We start from the raw sequence: 27148 nt of genomic DNA, 5'->3' as shown, positions 1-27148 counted from the left end.
GCTCATATTCTCTTGAATTAATTTTGGTAGGCTACGAGTGTCTAAGAATTTATCCATTTCCTGTCCTTTTCAGCATTTTAAAAATATAAGTTTTGTAGTATTCTCTAATGATCCTTTAGATTTCATTGGCAGCTTGTTGCAGCACCCTGTTTTTAATCTTTAGTTTTTATTAATCTGAATCTCTTTTCTTTCCTCCCCACCGCACGCCCCTGGTTATTATGGTTAAGGGTTTGCCAGGATTATTTATTTTACTATTTTGTAAAGCACTAACTCTGCGATGGAGTCTAAGTAGTGTCCTTTCAATCTCTACAAAATGCTTACATTTTGAATATTAACCTAGCAACTAAAATAGCTAAACCTTGAAGTATTTTAATCTTATACTTTTCATTTCCTCCTCACTCCCTACTGACACACCACCAACGTGTGCATTCAAAGTCAGATGCACTCGGTATCGAAGGTACAATATCGATATGGGGTCAGTGATGCATTTCTTAGTTTCTAGCGCTGGAAGGAATTTTTGGAATGGGTTCCTTCGGTTTTTTTTTTTTTTTTTTTTTTTTTTGTTTTTTTTGTTTTGTTTTTTGTTTTTTGAGGATGAAACTGAAGAATGCACCGGAGAAACTCCCATCTGGGGGAACCTTGTTTGGTGTACTGTCCCCCACAGGGTCCCTTTCTGGGTCCAGCCTCTGAAAACATTTGCACTCTTTGCACCTTTCAGAAGAACACCAACCTGTGCCTGCAGCGAGATCCAGAGCTCCCTCTGCCCGGCCGGCTCCGGCTCTGCGCGCGTGTGCGCGGCGCCCTCCGCGCGGCTTCTTCTTTGCTCGGAACCTGCAACCGCCGGTTTCTTGCGCGCTCGCCGCTGCTTCCGACCGGCGCCTTTTGCCCGGAGCACGGAAGGGGCGGGCCATGGAGGCTTACTACATGGAGCTGGTGGCCGTACTGAAGCGCGGGCTGCAGCAGGTCACCGGCCACGGCGGCCTGCGGGGCCTCCTGAAGATTTTCTTCAGGTAGGGGGGGCCAGATCTCGACTCTGGGACTCTGGGGACGGCCCCGCGCTGGCTGCTTTCCTGGAAAGGGGTCCCGGGGTCGATCACCCCCGGAGGGCCACAGCGCCCGTCAAGGACGACAGGTTCGGTCCCAGGGTTGCGATCGTCCGAAGTCTCTGGCTCCGGCTCAGTCCTAAGTGATGGATGGGGCTGTGACGCCCGCAGGGCTGGGGGGCAGCTGGGCTGCACCGGTCCCGAGTCCTGGGGTGCAATGACTTCACCAGACGCGCCCTTGGTGACCTTGGGGAGTTTTCCTTGGCGCTGGCGCACCGTAAGAAGTTGAAGGAGGCGCTCCTCATCCTCTGATAATCCCGACAAGCAGCAGCCACTGCGGGGAACCATTTGGAGACCTGCAGTGGGTTGAAAAGTCCTGGAGACATTCGCCATACGAAGATGAAGTACTTTGACTCTCCGAAGAGTTTGCTGATTCGTGTCTCTGGGTGCAGGGAAGGTAGAAAAAAACGTGTACTGTGGCTTGCGGGTCGTGGTTTAAATGTAATTTAAGCACATGCGTTGTGTTGGTTCATTCTTCTCACCTGTCTGCGTGCTCCTGGGACAACACAGGAGACGCCAGAGTTCTTAGCAGGAAAGGTGATCCTTGAACATTGAGTGGCAAGAGCCTTCTACTGAGGGCTATAGAGATGTACAACCGGCGACTGTCCCCAGAATCTCTTCATTCCTGTAGCTGGTGCAGCAGAACATGGTATTCTCGCTCTGTTTCTGTTTGTGTCTTGAACAGTGAACCGTTCTGAGATGCTTCTTTTTTTTCCCCATGTATTTACAGGGCAAATGATATACGGCTCGGTACCTTGGTGGGAGAGGACAAGTATGGAAACAAATACTATGAGGACAATAAGCAATTTTTTGGTGAGTGCAATATTTTCTCTGTGAATAATTGGGTTTGGGGTTGGGATTTTGAGTCTCTTTTCCATATCATGCGTGAGCTTATACGAAGTCCGTGGAAAGACATGGAAAACTCAATAGAAAATTAAAAAAAAAAAAAGGCTGACGCGAGATGGCTCAGCCAGTTTGGGTGCCCGACACCAATCCTGGTGACCCTACTCATTCTTGAAGTAGGCTCTTTAGACGACCTCACGCCTCATCTTTCAGGTGAAGAAACCGAGACGCTGACTGGCTAAAAGTATTCCAGTTTACGTGGCTGCGAGTTGGTGCCCCAGAGGTTAACATCATAAAGAAATGGCCGTGGTGGCGCATGCCTTTAATCCTAGCACTCGGGAGGCAGAGGCAGATGGATCTCTGTGAGTTTGGCCAGCCTGGGCTACCAAGTGAGTTCCAGGAAAGGCGCAAAGCTACACAGAGAAACCCTGTCTCGAAAAACCAAAAAAAAAAAAGAAAAAAAAGAAATGAACTAAAAACTGGTTTTTATAGATGAAGCAGCCAAAGCTCAAGAAGTGTCTTTGCCAGAGACTTAATCGTATAACAGGAATGATAAGAGAGCCCAAGGAGTCCTTCTTAACTCACCACTGTGTTGTTAGGAATCAAACTGACTTTCCCTCTCCCTCCTTTCTCTGTTCTCATGCTAAAATATAAGAACCTTTATTTTGGCTAATTATTAAAATGCCGTACGCTGTTGTAAATATTCAGTTTTAGCATATAGAGTAAAGAGTGAAAGTTGAGCTGAGAATATTAAATAGTTCAGTGATAGAGTCCTTTCCTAGTGTGCCCAAGGCCCTGGGTTCAACTCTTTTTATTTTTTATTTTAATGATTCCTTTTTATTTTTTTATGCACATTAGTGTTTTGCCCGCATATATGTCTGTGTGAGGGTGTCAGATCCCCTGGAACTGGAGTTACAGATGGTTGTGAGCTGCCATGTGGGTGCTGGGAATTGAACCCTGGTCCTCTGGAAGAGCAGCCAGTGCTTTTAACCGCTGAGTCATCTTTCCCACCCTTGGGTTCAACTCTTAAATACAGAGGTAAAAAAGAAAAAGAAAAAAGTGCAAAGTGACTTCTGTTGTAAATTTACTCTATTTCGCCTCTTTATTTATTTATTTTTTTCCCGAGACAGGGTTTCTCTGTGTAGCTTTGCACCTTTCCTGGAACTCACTTGGTAGCCCAGGCTGGCCTCAAACTCACAGAGATCCGCCTGGCTCTGCTTCCCGAGTGCTGGGATTAAAGGCGTGCGCCACCACCGCCCGGCCTCTTTATGTTTTTAATTACATTTATGTACTTACTTTTTTTTTTAATCACTTTTTTTTTTCTTTTGGTTTTTCAAGACAGGGTTTCTCTGTGTAGCTTGCACCTTTCCTGGAACTCACTCTGTAGCCAAGGCTGGCCTCTGTCTCTTGAGTGCTGGGATTAGACACGTGCCACCACTGCCCAGATGTACTTACTTATTTTTATGTGTGGGTGTTTGAGTCCCACAGTGCACATGGGAAGGTCACAGGACAGCTTGTGGGAGTCTTTTCTCTCCTTCCACAGTGTGGGATGCAGTGATTGAACTCTGGTCCTCACACTTGGCCACAAGCACCTTTACCTCACTGGCCCTTGTAGTTTTCCTTCTCTTTTAATACTTTAGCCTATGTATATTTTAAAGACTTTTTAATGGTGGGGGGTAGAGAGATAGCTCTGTGATTAAGAGTGCTTGCTGCTCTTGCAGAAGACTTGGGTTCAGTTCATAGTATCCACGTGGGAGCTGTCTACAGCTCCAGTTCCAGGGGAATCTGATACCCCCTTCTGGCCTCCATGGGAACCAGGCACATGTGGTACACGTATATACATGCAGACAAAACACTCATACACATAAAATAAAAATCAATAATTCTTTAAATAGTCTAAAAACAAATTCCTGGAAGTAGAGTTGCTAAGTGTGAACATGAACTTTCAATATCAAAATAATTTTCTTAGATTTAATGGGTATGAATGTTTTGCCTGCATGCATGTCTGTACACCACATGCATGCCTGGTGTCTATGGAGGCCAGAAGAAGGCATCAGATACCAGGAACTGGAGTTACAAATGACTGTGAGCCATTGTGTGGACACTGGAAACTGAGGCAAAGTCCCCTGTAAGAGCAGCAAGTGCCCTTAACTGCTGAGCCTTGTCTCCAGCCCTGGCTTTCAACATTTTAAAAATGGATGTCCTACTTCAGATTGCTAAGGGTCAGCTCTGTCAGGGTATAAATCTATTGCCAAGGCCTAATTTATTAAACCTTTCCCATGGTCCATTCCATCAGCCTTGACAGTCCCCTGCCTGGTTGGATTATAGTTCCTATGCGGTTATCAGTTCTTCTCTTTTTATAATGTGTGCTTTCTGTGCCAGTCACTCTGGTCTTGAACTCAGCTGTCCTGCCAGTGGACCTGATGGAAAGTGTGAGTGCTTGTGGGGAGCGTGTGTGTGTGTGTGTGTGTGTGTGTGTGTGTGTGTGTGTGTGTGTTGTCTCTGTGTGTGTACTATGTTGAGAGTGTGTGTGTACTATGTTGGGTGTATGTACTATGTTGGGTGTGTGTACTATATTGAGGGTGTGTGTGGACTATATTGGGTATGTGTGTGTATTTGTCTGTGTATGTGTGTACTATGTTGGGTGTGTGTATTTGTGTATGTGTGTACTATGTTGTGTGTGTGTGTATTTGTCTGTGTATGTGTGTACTATGTTGAGAGAGTGTGTGTACTATGTTGGGTTTGTGTCTGTGTGTGTGTGGACTATGTTGGTGTGTGGGTGTGCAGGCCAGAGGACAACCTTGCCTATCATTCCTCAGGTACCATTCACCTTCACCTTTTTCCCTTTCATTGGCCTGGAACTCACCAAGTAGGCCAGGCTGGCCAGCCGGTTTGCCCTAGGGGTCCACCTATCTCTGACTGAGTCAGTACTATATGCACCTTACCACCATGCCTGGCATTTATGTATTTACTTATTTATTTTATTATGTGAGTTCTGGAGACCAAACTCGGGTCCTGAAGTGCAGGGTAAGCACTTGACTGTCTGGTTTTCTCCAGCCTTGGAAACAGTAGGTAGGCCACCCCACTCATTTCACAGATACTTGGTAAGTCAAATAACGCAGCCATGCTGTTTGGATGACGTGAACTGTCCTGTACCTGACCATCATTTATATAGTACTCCCCTATTATGTAAGTTTCACGCATTTCCAAAGGATCACGTGGTTTCTTTGTTGGTTTTGATTTACTTAGAAACCTAAAATTCACGTGAAGTGTTGCGAATACATTTTGGCTCTGATCACTGAAGAACTGTCTTTTTCTGGGAGTGCCCTGGGCCGACAGGACATGTGCCTACCCTCTTTGCTCATTTCTCTGTCAGGGTGTTGGGGAGAAGCAAGAATTCTCCGCTGTGAAAAGGTTGCGAGCCCCCCACACACACACACACATACACAGCCTGATCCCTGTTCTGTGATTAGTGCACCAGGATGCTATCCTGAGCGCATCGCTGCTGTGTTGGAACACAGTGTCTTCTTGGTGTTCTGTGCACATGCATCAAAAAACGATCTTCTGGAGTCAGACGCGCTACGGACGGTGGTGGCGCACGCTTTAATTCCAGCACTCGGGAGGCAGAGCCAGGCGGATCTTTGTGATTCGAGCCAGCCTGGCTACCAGTGAGTCAGGAAAGGTGCAAAGCTACACAGAAAACCTGTCTCGAAAAAAAAAAAAAAAAAAAAAAAAAAAAAAAAAAAAAAAAAAACGATCTTCTTCCTCGCAGGCCGTCACCGATGGGTCATATACACCACCGAAATGAACGGCAAAAACACGTTCTGGGATATGGATGGAAGCATGGTGCCTCCTGAATGGTAAGCTGAGCCAGTAAGCTGTCTGTTTGACGGGCAGTGGTTATTTCACAGTAGAAGTATCTATCGCGTAGTTACTTATAAGGCATTTCCTAGTGATAAGAGTCTGCCTCAGGGCACAGTGGTTATGCAAGGTACTCCACAGCAAAAAAACAGCACACCCTTGTTTTTCCCATAGCTTTTGTGAGTCGGGGGTTCTAGACAAAACAAGATGGCTTGTCTCTGCTCTGGGATGTCTGGGGCCTCGGAGTTCTCTGCTCATCTGAAGACTTGTTCGCTTCGCAGCTGGCAGTTGATGCTGGCTGTCAGCTGGGAGCATAGCTGAGCTGTGCTCGGAACACCTTCATGTTTCCTTGGTTCTTCAGGTGAGTGCTTCGAGAGAAACCAAGTGGAAGCCATATTGCCTTGTTAGACCTGATCCTCGAAGCATCCATTATTACGTCCATCTTCCAGGCATTGAAACAGGGAGAAAGTACTGCTCCAGTTCAGCAGAAGACACTGAGTACCTTCTCTTGAAGGCATGTTAAAATGACACTATATATATGTAATATATAATGGGGTGGTGACCTGAGGGAAAACACATGCCACAGTTCCACCTATGTGAGTAAGGAAAAGGTACAGAGAAACCCGGCCCTGGTTTCCTCATCTATACAATGATAGTCCTAAAATTCCTTAAGTCTCTAAAACCTCTATGGTTTCATAATATGCATGTTTTGAAAGAAAAACAGAATGTTAAATGCAGCTCACTTAACAGATTTATATAAAATATTTCAGAGCAAAGTACTTACATCTTTTTTATTTTTTTTGATTCTTGAAATAACAAACTTTGAAAATCCTTCCCAATTGGTCTAGAAAATTTCATTTAAGAAAATTCAGAAAGCAGAAACACAGCCAGAAGTTGCTGATTGAGTGGTGCAGGCTTGGAATCCTGTCTGCTTAGCAGGTTGAGGCAGAAAGAGCACCAGCCTGGACAGGGGGCTGGGGCAGTGGCTCACTGACAGTGCTCACCCAGCACGAGGCTCGCTCTCAGTTCCTAGTACTGCAAAGCCAACAGCAACAGATAAAACCCTCAAAGCTGCTGGGCGGTGGTGGCGCACACCTTTAATCCCAGCACTCGGGAGGCAGAGGCAGGCGGATCTCTGTGTGTTCGAGGCCAGCCTGGGCTACAGAGTGAGTTCCAGGAAAGGCGCAAAGCTGAACAGAGAAACCCTGTCTTGGGGATGGGGGGGTGCTTTGGGGTTGGGGATTTAGCTCAGTGGTAGAGCACTTGCCTAACAAGCGCAAGGCCCTGGGTTTCGTCCTCAGCTCCAGAAAAAAACAAAACAAAACAAAACAAAAACCCTAGAAGTTAATGCATTAGGTTGGCTGTGACATTTTATTTTAACCAAACCTGGTCACTGGCATAGTTTGGGGGTCGATGGAAGATGAGACAATCGCACAGTACACTCTTCAGTTCTAAAGACTCTTGGCAGCGGGCACATGGTGGGTGGAACACAGACGTGAGGCAGAGGGCGTGCACAAATGAAATACCACCACAGGGGATGGCCATGAGCTGGTGCCCTTAGCCAAGACTCCTACCACGGCTTTCCAGATCATGGTTTTTCTAAATGAGTACATTTGTGTTTTCATTGTGAGAGTTCTTGTTTTCCTGACATTAATTTTTTTGTAGCAGTTTAAATATACCCAATAGAATGTTCCATGGTGGTGGAAATGATCTGTGTCTTCACAGCCTAATACAGTAGGCATACCTGGCCCCAAGCACTTTAAAATGTAGGTGATACAACTAAGACAAGGAGTCATTTGTTCATTTACTTACACTGTGTGTGTGTGTGTGTGTGTGTGTGTGTGTGTGTGTGTGTGTGTGTGTAAAACAGGGCTTCATTCTGTATCCTAGGCTGGTTTGAAGCTCCTGGTGAGCCTCCTGCCTCAGCTTCCTGAGTACTAAGATAGCAGACAGGAGTTGACCCTTTATTCATATATCCAGCCTTTTATTCTATTAGAATGAAGTAGGCTACTTGATTGGGCCGACAGTTTTCAAAAACGCTGTTTGGCAAGGAAAACAGTCTTCCAAGAGCTTTCACTCCTACGTAGTTTTTCACCTGGGCCGGTACTTGAACTCGTTGGGAACACTGGTACCGTGGCAGGAAGTTACTGAGGGTAAGAGGTAAAGCAGCAGCGGCCAGGAGATGGTCCCTCTGGGCTAGTGCTGTGATGTTGTAAGGGAGTCGGCTGTGGCTCTGTTCAGGTCTGGGGAGCTGTCCAGGTCTAGAGCTGCGTTAAAGGACTCAGCCACAGCCTCAAGGTCAAGCACAGGACTTACCAGCTGAGGGACCGTCACCTTGCTTCTGTGCCCTGGATGGTTCGTAGCTGGACTCCATTCTGGGTGGACACAAGAGCTGTGTGCTGTTGTGTTCAGACTGACATCTGTCATCATCTTGAGAGCAGGGAAATAGGGGGTGCTGGTTTAAATGATGTGAAATGAAGCCCATTTAAAATGAGTTAACATCTTGGCAAGCTAAAAGTCCTGTTCAGCCGAGTGAGTCCTTTTTCATGATCACGTATGTATAAGATCACACGGACAGAAAGGCAGAGCTGGAGAAGACAGGATGACTCTAGCTGGGCCCTGAGGGCGACAGGGGACGGGAAGCTGGATTTCTTTGAAAGGGGTCTCCTAAGGGTAGAGACTGATGACTCATCTCTGCATGGCGAGAAGTGGTGATGGGCAGGCTCAGCTGAGTTTGTTCTTAGACAGAACTCACTCTGCTAAGTGTGGTATACTGTGGAATTCTCCATTCCTTCCATATGTAAATCTGAAGGTGGGACCCAGATGTGATAGTTTTGTCTGTCTTGGCACTCCAGAGGCTGAGGCAGGATGGCCGTGAATTCAAGACTACACTGGAATACAGAGTGTAATCCTGCCTAATAAAACAAAAATAAAATTGAAGGTGAGTTAATCTTTAATTAGAGAGCCAGGTGGCATTATGCACATACAGTATGAATAATCAGATACAACTTAATCATCTTTCCACATTCAACTGTTCATTGAGTACCCAGTGCCTATAAACTATTGTAGATGCTACAAATGGAACATGGGATAAAACAAATGTATGTTCTTATGGCAGAGAAATATGTGGTTGGGTATATTCAAAGTAAAAATGAAAGCAAAGAAGATAAAATGAAGCTGGGATTTATGGGTTTCCTAAGGAGGTAGAGAACAATGGGGAAATCCAGGATTTTTTTTTTTCTTTTTGTGAGGTAGAGTCTTACTGTATAGCCTAGGTTGGCCTCGAACTCATGATCCTGCCCCAGCTTCCTGGGTGCTGGTATTATAGGCATAGACCACTGTGCCCTGCTTAGGAGGTTCTTTTAATGCAGGGGATAGGAAAATCTCCTTTGAGGAAGTGACATTTTAGGAGCCTTAGGAGGGGTGGGATTTCCAGGCGGAATCTTCCAGAAGCTTAGCTGTGGAAGCTCTGGTGTTTCACATACTCTCTGGTGTGTTACAAGAACAGCAGTGTGGCCAGTCTGTGAGTGAGGGAAATGAGAAGAAATGGGGTAGGACAAATAACTGTGTCCCAGAGCACTGGAGACAGTGGTTAACACCTTCACTTTTTATCTGCAGTTCTTTGGAAGTCACCGGGAGGTAAGGTAGCTTGTGATCTGGTTTACAAAATCTTTGAAACCGTTTGAAATTATCTCATTTTCAGAGGTATCATCAGCATTTGAATCATTTCAAAGTAGGGTGTCCAAATGCGGCCCCATCACACCTCAGTACCTTAGTGTATAATTACTACATGAAGGACATCTCCTGTTTAAACACAGTTTAAACATCGACTTCAAGAAATGACCAATGATAAACTGTGGGCTGAACCTGAGTACTAAATTGATGGAATACAAATAATAGGATAAAAAGTATATACATTGACTTAAGTTTTATGACACAAAGCCACTATAAGAAACGAATACTAAAAACAGTTAACATGGAGTAACGTTAGCTCTCCGTCCTTACGACAGAATGTCTGAAATAATTACATACGAAGAGAAGAGAGTAGGTACCAGAGCCATGCTTGCCCCGGGAGCTTCAGTTTTGTCTCCAGACTGGAGATACAGCTCAGGATGTGCAAGGATATGTTCAACCCACGGTAACACTAAGTCAATCAATCAATCAATCATCATAAGAGTCCGTTAAAGCAGGAAAAGGGACATGCACGAGAGTTGTGTTGGAAGGTGACGTTTTCCTCTCAAGTCCAAGGCTGCGTGTGGACAGGGTGTCACAGAAATAAGGCCGTGCTTTTCTTGATACACTCTGCCAAGTGGCTTCCAGTTTGGATTTGTCCCATTGTTAATTATAACTTCTGTCAGTTCATTGAGATGTCTGCTAGGTTTTTCCTAAAAAAGAAATTACTCATTTTTCCTTTGTAGTTAATTAGCATTTTGTGAGGCAATATGTTGAAGTTTCATATCCCATTCATATTTTTAATCTATTTATATTAGTTTCAATTCCTGTTTGAGTCAGTAGATTATAATCAGTTTCTATAATTAGTTCTTTTATTACTTAAACTGTGCTCAATTTGGTTATTGGACCCGTTTGGAATGCCTTTCGGATGCTTTTGAAATGACCCCGTCCTTCTGAGAGTGAGCTCTTGCTTTCCTGTACCAGGTGCTCCCTTTTTACCTCACGGTTGGTTTCTGTCTCTGCCTCACAAACAATGATTTCTGTGCAGGGAGATGGACCAGGGCATGCCTCAAGCCTGATGCCCTGTCACGGTCATGAAGTTCAGCCCAGTCTGAAGGGAACTGAAGAGCCACGAGACCTGATCTTTTTGTTGTAATAATTTTGCTAGATGATGAACGTGAATGGGAGCTGAAGATTACAGGATAGTGTAGTGGTTGAAAGTCGTTCTAAAAAGTTGGCGATGAGTGTAATGAAAGGGTATTCCTGAGACACGCTGAAAGCGAGGCTTCTGGGGCCGGTTAGCTAAGATGTGGATTCAAGGAAAGGTCTTGACTGAAAGTGACAGAGAGCAGAGGTGAACTTCAGGGAAGCGGAGCTGACTTCTTGCTAAAGAAAGCCTTAGTGGTCTCGATACTAGATCAGACCAGCCATGGCATCCCCTTAAGACAAAGCCTAACCTAGTCCAGAGCAAGAGCAGAGCTTCTCACCCCTCCTGTAAAGGCTGAGAGAGATGAGGAAGCCACAGGAAGAGGTCTGAAGCCAGCAGGGGTTGGCGAATGCAGTTTAAGGAAAGAAAGCATTGCCGTGACGTCACAGTCACAGGTGAAGCGGCAGGGCCAGTGGAGAAGCTGCAGTCAGTCATCCAGGAGATGGAGGGAGAACTGATGAAGGTGGCCATGCTGACTGACGGTTTCAATGCAGATGAAACAGACTCCTCTACACGGGGACTCCATAGCTAGAGGTGAGTGGAGACCTCAGTGCCCGGCCTCAGAGTTCAGGGCCAATGCAGCTGATGGCTTCAGGGAAAGACAGTGCTGTTTGCTGTTCCAAAAAGCCAGTCCTCTGAGGGACTGTGCTGAAACCTGCGATCTGTGGGTGGAATGGCAAGCCTAGACAGCCGCATTCCTGTTTACAACCTGATACCTGATGTCACTGTGGAGACCTACTGCTCAGAAATAACAATTCCTTTCCAGTATTGCTACTCACTGACGACACTTACTGAGTGCTCCAAGGAGATGGACAAGGAAGTTAGTGCTTACAATCCTGCTAACACACATCCCTTCTGTAACCCCTGCATCAAGGAGCAATTCTGACTTACATAGCATAATTCACAAATACATACGGTGGTTATGGCTACTACAGACACGATTCCTCCGATGGATGTGAGCAGTTAATTGAAAACCTAGAGGAAAAAAAAACCAGTCACCATTCTGGACAGCACTAAGAGCATTAATAATTCATGGGAGGATGTAAAAATATCAACATAAGAAAGAGTTGACTCCAGCCCTCACGAGTGGCTTTGAGGGGTTCAGGACTTGAGAGGGCGCAGTAACTAACGCTGAGGTAGGACAGACGCTGTGGTAGGACAGACGCGAGCACTGTTATCAGAAGTGGAGCCCGAGTGCTGCTGGGATTCCATGCTAAGATGTTCCTGGGTAAGAGTAAAGACGCCAAGAACATTGTGGAGATAATAGCAAAGGACTTAGGGTATCACAGGAACTTAGTTGATAAAACTGTAGCATGCTTTGAGAGGGAAGACTCCAAGAGGTTCTTCTGTGGGTAAAATGCTATCAATGAGCATCAGATACCACATGGAATTCCTTACGGAAGACTCAACTGATGTGGCGAGCTTGGGTGTCCTTTTAGGAACATGCTAGGAACTAGAGAGACAACTCCGTGGATAAAGTGCTTCCTTCTTGTGGAAGCGTGAAGACCTGGGTTTGGATCCCCAGCACGTACATAGCCCAGGATGGCGGTGTGCCCCTGTAACCCCAGCACTGGGAGATAGAGTCGAGAAGACCCCAGAGACTCGCCGCCGGCCTGTTCAGTCGGCAAGCTCAAGGTTCAGGGAAACCCTCCCTCAGAAGTTGAGGTAGTGAGTAAAGGAAGACATGTTATATCAACTTGCAGTCTCCACATACTGCTCCATGGAGCATACACTGGCGTACGTGTCCATGTCTGCATACACACATGCACACAAGGAAAAGGAAGGGAAATTGCCAGGTTAGGGGTGTAGCTCAGTGGTAAAGTGCCCACAGGAGAGACAAGACTTCAACAGCAGAAAATGAGAGACAAGACTTCAAAATGATAGCAACTTTTAGCAATAAAGTATTATAAATTAGGGCATGTGTAGTTTGGGACATACTGCTGCATACTTACTAGGTGCCAGCATCAGGGGAGCTCAATTTTTATGTGTACAGTCAACCGGAAGGCTTCTTGTGATACTTCTCTTCATGTGCTGCGATCCCACCATAGCCCACAACATCCCTGTAGTGGTCTCCCGTCCCCCGTCATGCTTCCTGCCTAATCCCACACAGTCCATTCTCCCTCCCCCAGCCCGTATTGGCATGTCTCCCTTGCTAGACTTCTCGATGATTCTTGGTATGTAACTGAGTTAGTACTTCCATCCAGTGCCTCAGTGGACTGCCACCTCCCATGGTGAACTTCCTCCTTAACCCCAGTTTGCCTCCAGCACCCACACACGATGGCTCCCTTCCTAAGGGCACCCCTCCTAGCGTGAATTTCCTGACTCGCCCTGCTGGGTTAGCAGACAGAATGATGAGTTTCAGGATGACGTTTTCATACGTATCTATAATAACTGTTGGGGCATATTTTCCTCCCACCCCAGCTTGGCCTCCCTTCATGGCGTCTGTTTTCTGGGTTGCTGGATAGATTCAAGGAAGAGGGTAAGGCCTCAGGCTAACCCCTCAGGAAGCTGCTGTGCACAGTTAGCTGCTAGACTAGCATGTGAGTGATACAAGCTGCAACTTAGATGGTTATTGGTTATCAGTCACCAGGCATCAGTTGTCGTACAGCCCGGCGTAGCAGACAGTGGCGCCCGTCCTCTTTGTTAGCACCTGGGTGTTTCCTGTGAGTGCCTCTGCTCTGGGCCTTCACGGAGCTCCCGCGGGGGTGCCATCTGGAGCTGGGGTCACGTCTTCACTTTGGAAGGCTCTGTGGCCACACTCACAGGATCCTTTGGCACAGAGGTACCTCATGACTTGACAGCTGGCTTCCCCAGAGCCACACGTTGGAGAGAAAGCAACAGAGTCCTCTCCAGGTGGAAGCCAGGCCTTCCAAACCTAATCTTAGAAGTGACATTCTGCTTGTTAGGAGTGAGCCGGTTAGTCCCTCCTCTAAAAATGGGCCTTGCACAAGGGGGTGAGTCCAGGAAAGGTGATCATCAGAGGTCCTCTCGGGAGGCCTGGAGCACAGCAACAGGAAACAGAACTAAGATATATGTAAAAAAGGAGAAAGAAATGTTCATTCAGGAGCTGGGCCTGGTTGCACATACCTGAAGTTCTAGCACTCCATAGGCTGGGAGAGAAGCATGGAAAGCTTGAGGCCAGCCTATACTACATAGCAAGACTTTGTCTTAAACAACAACAAAAGCCTGTTCAGATCGTTTGTTCATTTTTAAGTTCAAATTACTTGCTTTTTTTTTTCGTTGTTGTGTCTTTTAATTCAAGATCTTGGATTTGGGGTACTGGTGGTAGAGTTATGAAGGGAGGGGAAGCAGGCTGGTAGTCAGGAATTCTCTTTTATACCACAACGGGGGCAGGAGAATAGTCCGTTGAAAGCACTCATTGCAAGTCAGGATAGAGTTGGTGCTGGAGACGGGGATTTCCTGTGGTTGTAGCCAGTGTACTATGTAATTTAAAGGCCTTGCTCACTGCTCTGGAGACCAGCTAAGAATAGACCAGCTGTACTGCTAGAAGTTGAGCTCTGATTGGTAGATTGCTTATGGCTTGGGAGGAATCACAAAAGCCTATTTTAGGAGTGTTTGGGCTCACCTCGGGGCCGGTGTGCTCAGAACTGGCATGCTCCTGGAGGAATGGAATTGTAACGCTGCACTATGTCTGTAGAGACGCCGGCTGTTGGGGAGCATGAAGCTTTTAATCCCAGGCCAGCTCCTGCACCTGCCGATGCAGCACTCCTCTCCAGAGAGCGTGTACTGAGTCATCCGGAGAGTAACAGAACACGGCTCCTGGCTGGCCGGCGGAGCTGTCTCCCGCATGGATGACTGCAAAGCTCTCTGTGAGAGGAGCATCCCATGCTGCCCAGCCAGCAGGCTATGGTTCCTGTCCTCAGTTCTGAGTCCTCAGGGGCCACTGAGGCCTTTGGTAATCTTTTGAATTGTTCAGCAGCTGCATAATCTCACCTGGGGACAGATTTCCTTCTGAGGATTAGTGAGTTTTTTTAGACTCAGAGATCCTTAGTCATCTTGTCTTACTTGTCTTATTAGTCTTATAGTCGCTTATTCTGCCCTAATCTTATGGGGAAATGAGTAAACTTTATGGATCTCGTTTTTGCTCTGCTTGCTCCAGTCTGCCAGTGGTCAGGACAGCCCCTAGGTCCCTCCGTGGGTAAGCAGAGGGCGCACGCGCGTGCGTGTGCATGTGCATTTGTGTGTGTGCGTTTGTGTGCGGTTGTGTGTGTGTGCGCGTGTGTGTGTGTGTTTGTGTGTGTGTGTGTGTGTGTGTGTGTGTGTGTGTGTGTGTGTTACAGATGTCTGGAAGGACACTGGGGCTTTGTGGGACTAGAAAATAAGACCATGACAGTAATCTAGCATAGCACTCTGCTCAAGCTCATTCAACTAATATTTAATTGAGGGCTTCACTACATATCAGGTACTGTGATGCGTTTGTGTGAAAGTGAAATATATCTGCCCTCTGGGAGTTCATAGTCACATAATGAATACAATCAGGCAGAATAATAATGTTCTACAGTTCAGTGTTTTCATTTTCCTGTCAACCTTTTTTTCCCCTCTCTGATGGGATCAGCAGTAAGATTTTAATTTCTTCAGGAATTTGTATTAGTTTAATTGCCTGTATGAAATAACTTTGAAGTATTTATTTAAGTAAATGATACATATTTTATACCACTTTTATTTTCCCTCAGTTTTTTATCTTTAAATTAACTATCCCTGTCTAGATAGTAATGCACAGAAGTTTATTTTCACTGGGTATGGTAGTTAGCCTGTGCATAGAATTACAGACATAAAAACCAAGTAAATAATGAGTAAATTAAACATAAAACTTGACCGAGTTAAAATGTTAGTGAGTGTGGAGAAGTAGACCATTTATATGATTTCATGCCTCTAGAATAAAATTATTATTTTCACTTACACCAGTAGAAGTGGATTGACTGTGATTTGATGAATGGGAGCCCTGAACTGATTAAAAATTGTGGTTAATGGCGTTAGATTGTCTCTGCAGCATGTATACTGTGTCCCCACTTGGTGGCACCTTCAGTTCATTTTTAGCTAACGCGTCGTTTTCCTCAGTGTAGAGCATGTATGTCTCCTTGTACTCTTCAGTCTCTCTCTCTCTCTCTCTCTCTCCATCTCCCTTCCTCTCCTCCCTTCCTCCCTCCCTCCCCTCCCTCCTCTTGGACTGTGTTCTAGATTTTTTTTGTAAAGAACAAAGTCATGGACGGGATTGTGCGGAGTAGGTGGGGTAGACAGAGTCAAGACTGATTCATTGGGTTAGGCTTGACTGGTCAGTACCATAGTGGTGAGTGAGGCCGTTCACAGAAATAGAAAGGATGGAGTGGGTTGTGATGGTCCATGCCTGTCCTCTCAGTAGTAGGGAGGTGGGAGGAAGAAGAGTCAGGAGTTGAAGGCCAGCCTGAGCTGCATGATACCTTGTCCCAGGGAGACGGGGAGAGAGGATTGTAGAAGAAAGGTAGACAGGCGGGTGGGCGGGCAGCCTGCGAGGAGATGTGGGTAGTGGTGGGTGGGGCTCAGTGTAGAGCATCTGTGTACTGTGCACAAGGCCCTGAGTTTAACCGGAGCTCTGCAAAAACACAAAACAAAGCAAAGTGATTATAAAGTGGTGCAACTGTTCGAGAAACCTTGGAAATCCAGAGGGACAGAATGCAGCTAGAAATAAACTCTGAATTCCTTGGCTTTTGGACATGCACCCTTAACATTGACTCCCCTGATCTACAGATACGGGTCAGCTGCTTGAGAAAAGGAATGTGTCCTTTTTTCAGAGATGGGGTCTTGCTGTGTTGCCCAGCTTGACTTTGGACTCCTGGGCTCAGGTGGTCCTCCTGCCTCAGCCTCCTGGGTACCTGCTTCCTCCGTCCTCTGAGAATCACAGTGGGGAGAAGAGATGATCGTCTTGGCCACATCGTCTGTAGAAGAGAGTTTGGGATTATAAATAGTAGCCATTTGTATTTCTGACATAGGCACAACATTGGTGCCCTCTTCCCCATTCACAGATGTTTCCTGCGTCTCAGCAAACATTCTGCCTGTCAGTTGAGTGTTCCTGGCACTGGGGGCTTTTGTACAATGGCAGTTTGTATTTAAAATTAACATCCCATTTATTGCAGCTGTAAATCTGAAACTGTAGTTCTTCTTAAGCCTCAAGGCTTAGCTCATAAACAGAATAACAAGATTAGTAAATTGAATACTTTTTGCATAAAAATAAAGAATAATCATTTTCTCTTGTTCTTTGATGGATGTTTGATAAACTCTAATGGAATGGATTAAATTCTCCTAAACAGTCATATCTATTTACAGATTTAGTTCATTACATTATTTTAAGCATTTTAGTTAGGTTACATCTATAAATTTAATAATTTGATTTTTCCCAGTTCTTTGAATGCCTACTGAGTAGGGAGACTCACAACCCCATGGAGTAACTAACTGTTCTGATCACATAAGCAGTTCTCTTTACTTGGCCATTGACTTACGGGTGGGTCATTTCAACTCACCTTTCTCTAGCATCTCAACTAATTTGTCCTGCTTTACTTCCTTCTCAATTATTATTAATGTGTCATTGTCAGCATTAACTGTACCTGGAATTTTCATACTTGTATCATTGCTGTCACGGCCACCCATCCTTTTGACCCCCCCCCACACATACATACTTTCTTTTTAAAATTGTATCTGTTAGTATTTGTGCATGGGGGTTGATGTATTGGAGGTGGTAAATGCATGTTACCGTGTGTATGTGGGAGCCAGATGTCTTAGTTAGGATTTCTGTTGCTGTGAAGAGACACCATGACCACAGCAACTCTTATAAAGAAAGCCTTTAATTGGGGCTGGCTTAGAGTTTCAGAGGTTCAGTCCATTATCATCTTGGCAGGACATGGCAGCACGCAGGCAGACATGGTGCTGGAGAAGGAGCTGAGAGTTCTACATCTTGATCTGCTGAAAACAGGAAGTGAACTGTGTGTCACACTGAGTCTGATCAAAGGAGACCTCACAGCCCACCCCCACAGTGACGCACTTCCTCCAACAAGGCCACGCCCACTCAACAAAGCCACACCTCCTAATAGTGCCACTCCCTGTGAGTTTAGGGACACCAGTTACAGTCAAACCACTACACCAGAGAACAAGTTTGTGAAGCTGGTCCTCCGCTTCCGTCTTCGTGTGGAGTCCAGGATCTCACTCGGGTCTCTAGGCTTTCTGGCGAGCACTGTCGCCAGCCCCATCACTTGGGTGTTTTTGGTTTTTGTTTCCCATGCTCAGGATGGAATTTAGGGCCTGTGTATGCTAGGCTAGTGCTGTCTCACTAAGGTGCATCCCAGCCCATAATAGTCTGAGGGCTAGTCACCTTCGCTCTTGTTTCGCTCCTGTGCTTGTTTTGTCGTGTATTTGGGGTTTGCTCATTACCTTAATTGACTGAATTTGCAGAATCGAACCTTGTTGGGGGTATACATGTGAGACAAGCATTCCATCACTGGGCTCTGCCCCCAGCCCCTCTTTATTTTTTTCAACCTCACACAGGGTCTGCTATCTTCTCATCATAGTGAGAACCAGTTCCCACTCCCTTGGTCCACAGGGCTTGTGTGATCCCAGTGCTTTCCAGCTCTGAACACCGCCCTACATTTGGGTTTGGCCTCGCTGACTCTGGCTTTTCAAAGACTGTGAAGACACTCTGGCTACGGGCTCTTCATAGAAGCTGTTTCTCTAGGCCTCGCGTGCTCTGTGGAGAGGAGGCACGCACCCCCCACACTGTCATCCCTTCCCAGACCTCTGCCTCTGCCTAGCGTTTTATTTTATTTTTTGAAATTTCCCTTTTATTGAAAATAGATTTTTTAATCTATTATTATTATGGTGTCGTGTCCCCCCCACACTCCCAGCTCCTCCCTGCTCCCCTCCTATCCAGACGCACCCCCTTTCTGTCTCTCATTAGAAAACAAACAGGCTTTTAAGGGATAATAATAAAACATAATAAGATAAAACAAAACTAACCCATCAGAATAGGACAAAACACGCAAACAAAGGAAAGAGCCCAAGAAGAAGAAGAAGAGGCCGACGGACTGGAGCCCCACTTGTTTGCATGCTCAGGGGTCATGAAAACACTAGACTGGAAGCCATAATATGTACGCAAAGGACCATATTTATATTTCTGGGTCTGGGTTACCTCACTCGGGATGATTTTTTTTCTAGTTCAAAACAAAAATGAAATCATGAAATTGTCAGATAAATGCTTAGCATTTATTGTGTATTTTTAATTTCTGGTCTGTTTCCTCAACTACCATGCCAAAAAAAATCTTCCTAGCACAGGGTAGCTTATAGATAAACGTTTGTTGAATAAAGATAGATATATTTTCTTTGAAGCAATCGTTATTTGTAGATAAAATGACCAATTTACTTGAAGTGCTTAATGCAAATATGACACTCCTTTATGGTTTTAAAAACTGTTTTTATTTTATGTGTAGGACTGATTTGCCTGCATGTATGAAAGTGCACCTTCTGTCTCGTAGGCTAGACGAGTTCTTATCCTTACCCCCAGGAGCTGGCGTTAGAGACAGCTAGGAGCCTCCATGTGGGTGTTGGGAACAGGACAGGGGTCCCCTGCCAGAGCAGGAAATACTCTTGCCTGCTGAGCTCTCTTTCCAGTGTTCCCCGCCCCTGTTCTTTTTTGAGACAGGGTCTCACTATGCAGTTCTGCCGGGCCTGGAACTATGTAGACCGGGTTGGTCAGGAACTCATAGAAATCCACCTGCCTCTGCTTTCCCATGCTGGGATTAAAGGCGTGTACCACCGTACCTTGCTTAAAATAGATCCCTCTAAATGTTTGTTTCCTGACCATAAAACAATACTGATATGTTCTAAGAAACTATAAATGGAATAATTAGATTTTTTTTCTCCTACCATTTTAAAAATACAAGGTCTGGCCGTGTAGCCCAGGCTGACCACAAACTCGCCATCCTCCTGCTTCAGCCCCCAAAATGCTGGCGTGACAGGTGTGTACCCACACACAGCTCTGGTTTGATTTTGGTTTGGAGACAAGGTTTACATGTAGCCCAGTCTGGCCTGAAGCTTGCTACGCAATCCAAGGCTGGCACTCGATTAGTAACCCGTTTGCCTGTACTCCACCATGCTGGGGTTACGGGCATGCAAAAAGAATTCTTACATTTTACAAAGAAAAGTTAATGGAATTCTTTGTACCTGGGGTGTAGAAATAAGCTGGGGTTATTCTTTTAAAACAAAGAACTGTTCTTGTTGCCAATGTCCAGATTTTTTTTAAAAATCTTTATTGTATTCATAGGTTATCATGACCATGGTACATTCTGGATATAATACAAGTAGGAAATTAGATATTTTTCAACAGTTCTGTGTGACCATTAGTGAAGGACATTGCACTGTAGAAATAACCTAGAAAAGCATTCATTAAGGTAGACTGAGAGGAACATCTGTCTACTGCTGAATCATTTGTGTACTTTGGAGGAAGTGATTTTGTTTTAAATGGCACCTTAAGTGAAGTAAGACTGGAAGTCAATAGAATCTATTTATAATTTCAAAATAATGACAGAAGACTTGGGGTAGGGTTTGTAACTATTTCCTGAATTGATTTGATAAAGGGTATTTCTTTTTAATATACTTGATTTCTTCTTATTAAGTAATATGTGTTTGTTACAGAAAATAACAAAGGAAATAAACAGTCTATTACCCCACCAGATGGAAACAATAACCATTAACATTTTGATATGTATTGTTATGTTCTTCTTTCCTATGTACCTATACCCTTTGGGTTTCATTCTTTAACATATTTAAATTTTAATTTTACTCACTTTTGTGTGTATGTGTGCTTACATGAGTTTATGTGCACCAGATGCATGCAGGAGCCTGCTGAGGCCAAAGAGGGCCTTAGATCCCCTGGAACTGGAGTTAAACCCACTGCATGGGTGCTGGGAACCAACCTGGGTCCTCTTCAATAGTAATAAGTGCGCTTAACCATTGAGCCATAAGTCCAAGTACAAAATTTTTTGTTTTTTGTGTGTGTGTATGTGTGTGTGTGTCTGTCTGTCTGTCTGTCTGTCTGTCTGTCTGCCATGTATGTGGGTGCCTATAGAATTCAGAAGAGGGTGTCAGATACCCTGTACCAGGGGTTACAGGTCACAGTGAGCTGCCTGCAGTGGGTACTAGGAACTGAATCAGATCTTCAGCCATAACAGTCAGCACCCTGAGTAGCAGTCAGCACCCTGAACCACTGAGCTGTCTGTCCAGGCCCTGTTTTAATGATTAATGTCTTGTTCTGCCACTTTGGACAAACCAATTAAAGTCTTGTGCACCGGATCCCTTAATTATTAAATTGGAGCTATAATCTCTGTTCCTCCTTGTTACAAGGATAAAGGAATGAATGGTTTTTGCAGTGTTTAGAATAATGCCCATGATTTACAAATTCTAAGTATTGCTTAAAAAGTTGGCCAAACAACCTGCTTTTAAACCTTAAAATGTGGCAAATCCTTTATCAAGTGATTTCCACACCAAAGCGTTTTATTTGCAAAGTATTTTCAACTAAGGGTCATACTTATTCAAATGACTTAAAGATGCCAACATTCAAGGAGCACTGTCTACAAAACGGGCGACTGGTGTTTGTAGTGAGAGTTTGTCCTGTGGCTGTGCCGTGCATCATTTCAACATTTCCCCTTTATTCTTGGCTTTGCTCTTTCCATTTTCTCACCGTTATAAGTAAAGCTGTGATCAGCATCCTCCTTGTACACTGTGTTTGGCCCCGGGGGTCCTCCTTTCTTTAAGGCCAATTCCTACAAGAGAGTATTAAATACAGTATACATGGCCTATGAAGTTTGAAAGAAACTTTTTAAAAAAATCAAAATGTGTAATGACACATCTTGCATTCTAGTGACCATTTCAAATAAACTACATTTATTAGGCATTTTAGATGTTCATTATCTCTAAAATACTTGTTTTAGAAGATTAGTTACCTCTTGGTATATCTAAGCACTTAGACTCTGTCTGGAAGTTTTTGATGTGTAGTGGGAAATCTAACTTAATTTTCTTTTTTAAACAAATTCATCCTAGCAGTGTGTCGAGAAACTTTTGCTTTCCCCAATGATGTGACAATCCAGCCCTTCCTCTGGTTGACTCGAGCCTGTCGGGACTGGGAGTCTGAGTCTGCTGCGCGTCTACACTGGTTTGAATGCATTCTGTTTGTGACAACATTTGATACCTGCTAGTGACTGTCTGCCTGGCACTGCCCGACATCCGCAGTTGTCTTGGTTGGACTTGCAGCTGATTTTAGAATATATCATTGAACTCTGAAGGAGAACCTGTTAGGGATTTGATTCGCATTGCATTTAATTAATCGTCCCTGTGTTGACATGCTTTGAGTTGGCCATCTTATAAACCATGCTTGATTGTTTACATTGATATCAGCCTGGGTTGGGTAGATGGGATGGGAAGGATTACCGTAGTTATGATTTAACATATTTGTTTTCAGTTATATTGTTTCATGTCAGTCTGTTTGAATATTGATTTTCCCCAGTGTTACACCTGCTCATTATAAATTCTCTTTTCGTCTTTGTAACTTTTCTCCTTTTTGCCAGTGTCCTTATTTGTCGTCTTAGGGCTCTGCCAAACTTTTACATTTTGTCTCTAGAGAACACCAGTCGCCCGTTTTGTAGACAGTGCTCTTAAAATGTTGGCATCTTTAAGTCATTTGAATAAGTATGACCCTTAGTTGAAAATACTTTGCAAATAAAACACTTTGGTGTGGAAATCTAAAGGTACCATTTTTTCCCCTTTTATTTAAAAATAACAAAGACAGAAAGGTTACACTATTAGCCTGGCAGACTATAAACATTTTTCTTATTTCTTTGTATCTTATTGTAATGATTATAGTTTGTGTGTGTGTGTGTGTGTGTGTGTTTTGGTGTGTGTGTGTGTGTGTGTGTGTGTGTGTGTGTGTGTGTGTGTTTTGACAGTGATCTCACTATGTAGACCAGGCTGGCCTGGAACTCACAGAGATCTATCTGCCTGGCTCTGCCTCCCTAGTGTTGGGATTAAAGGCGTACACCACCACCCAGCTGATGATGGATTGTTGTTTGCTTGTTTCCGGATGCTTTCGTGTGTCTTTGCAAGGATTTCAGATTTTATAAATTACAATAAAAATGATCTTTTCCTTGCATTTTCTGTTTTCCTGTGAGCTCTTCAATTTATCACTTAAGTAGTCAAATAAGCATTTGCAAGCTTTAGACTGTGGTTTCTTAAATATCATTTTAACCTTCAACGGTCTTGAAAGTAATTAATTGGAAAACAGTTTTCTTATTACTTAAGCTGACTCAGTGAAGTGCGAGTCAACTCTCTGCACTGTGGCCTGAACTCGCGTGGAGCCCGTTGGGACGCAGCAGGCCTGCTTTGACAGCTAATCCCTCTCTTAGTAATCAGCAGAGCCCGCCTCACCACCAGCAGCCACAAGGACTTCCGTTTTGTTACTGGTCCTGGCTTGTTGGTCCCAGGATGTAATCCAGCCTGTACAGGCTTCTTCATCCATCATCGCTTGCCATTCACGATGCAGTTGTTAGATTCAAATAGGAATGGTAGTGTGTGTGTGTGTGTGTGTGTGTGTGTGTGTGTGTGTGTGTGTGTGTGTACGTACGTACGTGTACTGGTTTTAGCCAGTTGCTCATCTAAACCCATCAGTTACTGCTGGCAGCCAGTCCTAGCTAGCAGTGTGCTCAGGTTCACGTTTCCTCGGAGTAAATATTTTTCTTCTTCTTTGCGGCTAAGTCGTCACTTCCCTTGGAGCTAGAGTTCTAGTTCTGCGTCTTCTCCTGCAGTAGTGGTTTCTCTAGCTTCCGAGCCCCGGGTCTGGAGTGATCAGATGTGCCGAAGCTCTCTCTGCTTCCTTTCCTCATGTGCATTTCTGCTTTTGCTGCTTTTTGTCTCTTGAACTTGGAGACCTTTCTCATTCCTGAGCTCTTCCGTTTCTACTCCGTGGTGGGCCAGGTTCTTAAAGTCTCTCATCAAATAACCTTTGGATCGTGCATTTATTTGCGTGTGTATGTGTTTATGTGTGCTTGTGTGTAGAGTATGCTTGCCATGGATGATGTTCAGGGTCAGAGGAGCTAGTCTCGTCTTCCTCCCCGCGGGTTCTGAACTCAGGTCCTCACCCTTGCCTGCCGACCCACCTCTCTGCCTCTCTTGAAATTGAATTATATGTCTTATGAAACCAAAATACTTAGACATTTCGAGCTATGGTTTTATGTATCTGTTTGTTTGTTTAGAGACAGAGTCTTGCTAATGTAACCCAGACTAGTCTTGAATTCATCCTCCTACTTCTGCCTCAATCCTGATTATGAACCACCATGCCTACGCTAAATTCTAACCTCTTGAGGAACTGGGAAGTCTTGTTTCATTTTGTTTTACAGTGTTGTTCTAACGCAGGCCTCATACATACCTGACCATCTTGCTACTACTAAGATAAATCCTCAGCTCTGGAAATTGTATTCTTATTCCATTAAAGTGAGTGCACTTTCAGGTTTCACAATGCATTCAGAGTCTCAGTTTCTTCAATAATGACAGACTGTGTCTCTTGAGCATTACTTCAGAAAATAAGCACAAATGTAAAACAAGATGACAATATTTTTTTATTTTTATTTTTTTTAAGGTAACAACTACTTGCTATTCAGAATTCACTGGTTTTATTGTGTGGCTGGCCAGTTCAATTCTAAAGGAAGAATATAGTGTATTTTGAGCAACATTGTAACACTTACGTAGTTTGTGGTACCAAAACTATGTGTCATCAAAATCTCATTTGAATTTTAAGCATATAGTTTGCTTATCATAAGAGATAAGGTCTCATGGCCGGGAACTCCTGACTCAAGCAGTCCTCACACGTGAGCCTGTGGAGCAGCCAAGATTGTGAGTGTGCATCACCTTGCCCAGCTTGACTTATCATTCTACCCCCTCAACACACACACACACACACACACACACACACACACACACACACATACACACACACGGGGCTAGAGAGCTAGACAAGTGTTCTTGCACTGAGCTAAGTCCCCAGTCCCAAGATTTAGTATTTTTAATTCAAGTTGTTTATTCTGTGGTGTTCAGGCTCCAGCTTGAATTGAAGACATGTGCAGAAGTTGTTTTCTCCAGCAGGACCTTCGTGAATTTCAAACGAGGCTTTGTGAGCCAGAGTAACCCAAGTGTATTAAATGTCTAGATAAGCCTGTAAACTCTCATACCAGCCACTCTAGAGTAACGTTTCTACATCTACAGTCAGGATCCATGTTCTAAGTACCCCTGTGTTATACTCTGACAGCATTGTTTTCTTTCTCTGTAATCCATCAAAGAATGGTGTGACTGGAAAAGGACGACCCTTCAGTCTGACCAGACTTAGTGATGATGCTGGTGGCCGGAGCTGGCACAGCTGAGGGTCTGCTGGGCGGGGTTTCTGGGCGCTCTGTGCAGTGTGACCGGAGACCATAACCGGGATCTTTCCTCTTTAAGGCACCGCTGGCTTCACTGCATGACTGACGACCCTCCAACAACACAACCGCCCACTGCACGCAAATTCATCTGGGCAAACCACAAATTCAACGTGTCTGGCACTCCGGAGCAGTACGTTCCTTATTCCACCACGAGAAAGAAGATTCATGAATGGGTCCCACCTTCGACACCTTACAAGTGAGAGCGGTGAAGACCAGATCCAGCACGTACAGGATGGTACAGGATTTTTCTTGAATTCACACTTGTGTAGCTGATCATGAACTTGATTAAAGTTGCTTGACCAAGCCGTGTCTTGGGTATTTCTGCCATTTGTCATTCATCCCACCTGCAGAATAGAGGCTCAGACGTGAGGGAGAGCAATTGATACAGACATCACTCAGGGTGGCTGTCTGGTGTCAAGTTCCCCCTTCTAGGAAGTAGCCCCAGTCATCATGTTTATGGCCACTTCCCTGACTGCTACAGCTGATTAATAAGGGCAGGCCTAATTCTAAACTGAGCTGGATAGAAATTGGGAAGTTGCATGGAGAGACACAGATGTTGAGGGACAGCATAGCTCAGTGCTTTAGTGTGGCTCTTGCTGGAGAAGCTTATTTGAGATGTCCTGTTTCCTGGGTGTGGGTCCTTTAATAGTTTGTTGTAGTCTGTGTGTTCTCCACAGTTCAGTCTGATCCTTTTTTAAAGATAAGTCTTATATAACCCAGGCTAGTCTCAGGCTCACTGTGCCAAAGTTGAGAGTGACTTGGAACTCCTGATCTTCTGGGATTATAGGTATGCAAATCACATCTGACTTCGGTTGTTTTTTAAAATCCAGAAGTCCATGCAACCAAAGCCAGCATCTTGGAGAGGGAAGTCACAAACTGGTATGTTTTGACGGTCCATCCGGCCAAGGCTGCCAACTTCTGAGCCAAAGAGATCAGCACACTAGAACCAGTTCTGAGCCTTCCTCAGTTGCTGACAAACTGTTTGCTGCAAGTCTTCCCCCTGAGTATCCCTCATTTAGCTGGGCCGGGCTGAATCTGGAGCCCTTGGGAGACACTGTTCAACAGGTTCTTTAGGGCAGCTTTCTACATTTTGCTGATTGACTGATGAAGCGTAGGACCTAACAAAAGGCGCCTGTGCTGGCCTGAGATTCCGCGTGCCATATTCATCTTCCAGTGGCGCCTCTGTGTTTTAGTATATTGTATTTTATTGCTCTGAGAAGTAGATTGGCAAGAGGAACTCAGCAGTTCTTAGCCCCCGACTCAAGGACCCTGCCATAGCAGCAGATATGTATAGAAGGCTTGCCTGTGTGGCCATTCTCTCAAGTGACATACGCTTGGAAAGGAATTAGCCCCAAATCCCAAGGATCCGTGAGTACGTGCTCAACATTAACTCTAGTTTTGGGGTTGATATTATGGCCCACTGGTCAGAATAAAGGATTATGGGGGTTAAGTGGAGTTCCTATTCCACTGCTAACCCCAGGACACTGACCTGTACATGCACATCTATTTCATGGTTTATAGCCCCATGTCCCGAGTGTGAATGGGGTAGACGTCACTTGCAGCGTGGGAAAACTGGATCCCTGCCCTGGGGACTGCGTGCTCCTGCGGTGCAAAGGTTGCGGTGACCCATTACAAACCTCTCCTGTGTCTTAAGTGTGGCCCTCAGGGTTCGTGAGTAGAAATCTTAACTCCCATTGTGAGATAGGAAGAGGGTAGAAATTTAATCTGGCCAGGATGCCTAGAGGTAGGACTTTGGGGGAGTGTCTATCATTGGATGGGACATCAGTGTAGAGCCCTGTGATCCAATCCTGGTGGTTTTCTAGGATGAAGGAGATCGGAATACAGGCACACACGGGCCCCTATCTGTTGTCTTCCTTGTACCATCTTGAAACTACTAGAAAGAAAGTCACCAGATGCTGCCCTTTGACCTTAAGTCAAGTGTAAGCCAAAATAAGCATCCT

General features: G+C 44.9%; 1 protein-coding gene across 1 annotated transcript; it reads left to right on the top strand.

The window, feature by feature from the left end:
* Positions 1-883: 883 nt before the first annotated feature.
* Positions 884-25494, top strand: Ndufa12 (NADH:ubiquinone oxidoreductase subunit A12). The gene is made up of 4 exons (XM_028880250.2): positions 884-1010; positions 1834-1916; positions 5719-5806; positions 25207-25494. The coding sequence occupies exons 1-4, from the start codon at positions 910-912 to the stop codon at positions 25385-25387; spliced, it is 453 nt and encodes a 150-aa protein (XP_028736083.1). The 5' UTR covers positions 884-909; the 3' UTR covers positions 25388-25494.
* The last annotated feature ends 1654 nt before the right edge of the window (positions 25495-27148 follow it).

Source organism: Peromyscus leucopus, chromosome 18 (genome assembly GCF_004664715.2).
Source record: "Peromyscus leucopus breed LL Stock chromosome 18, UCI_PerLeu_2.1, whole genome shotgun sequence".
In the NCBI taxonomy this organism is placed as follows: Eukaryota; Metazoa; Chordata; class Mammalia; order Rodentia; family Cricetidae; genus Peromyscus; species Peromyscus leucopus.
This window is presented reverse-complemented; position numbering and strand designations above follow the sequence as displayed.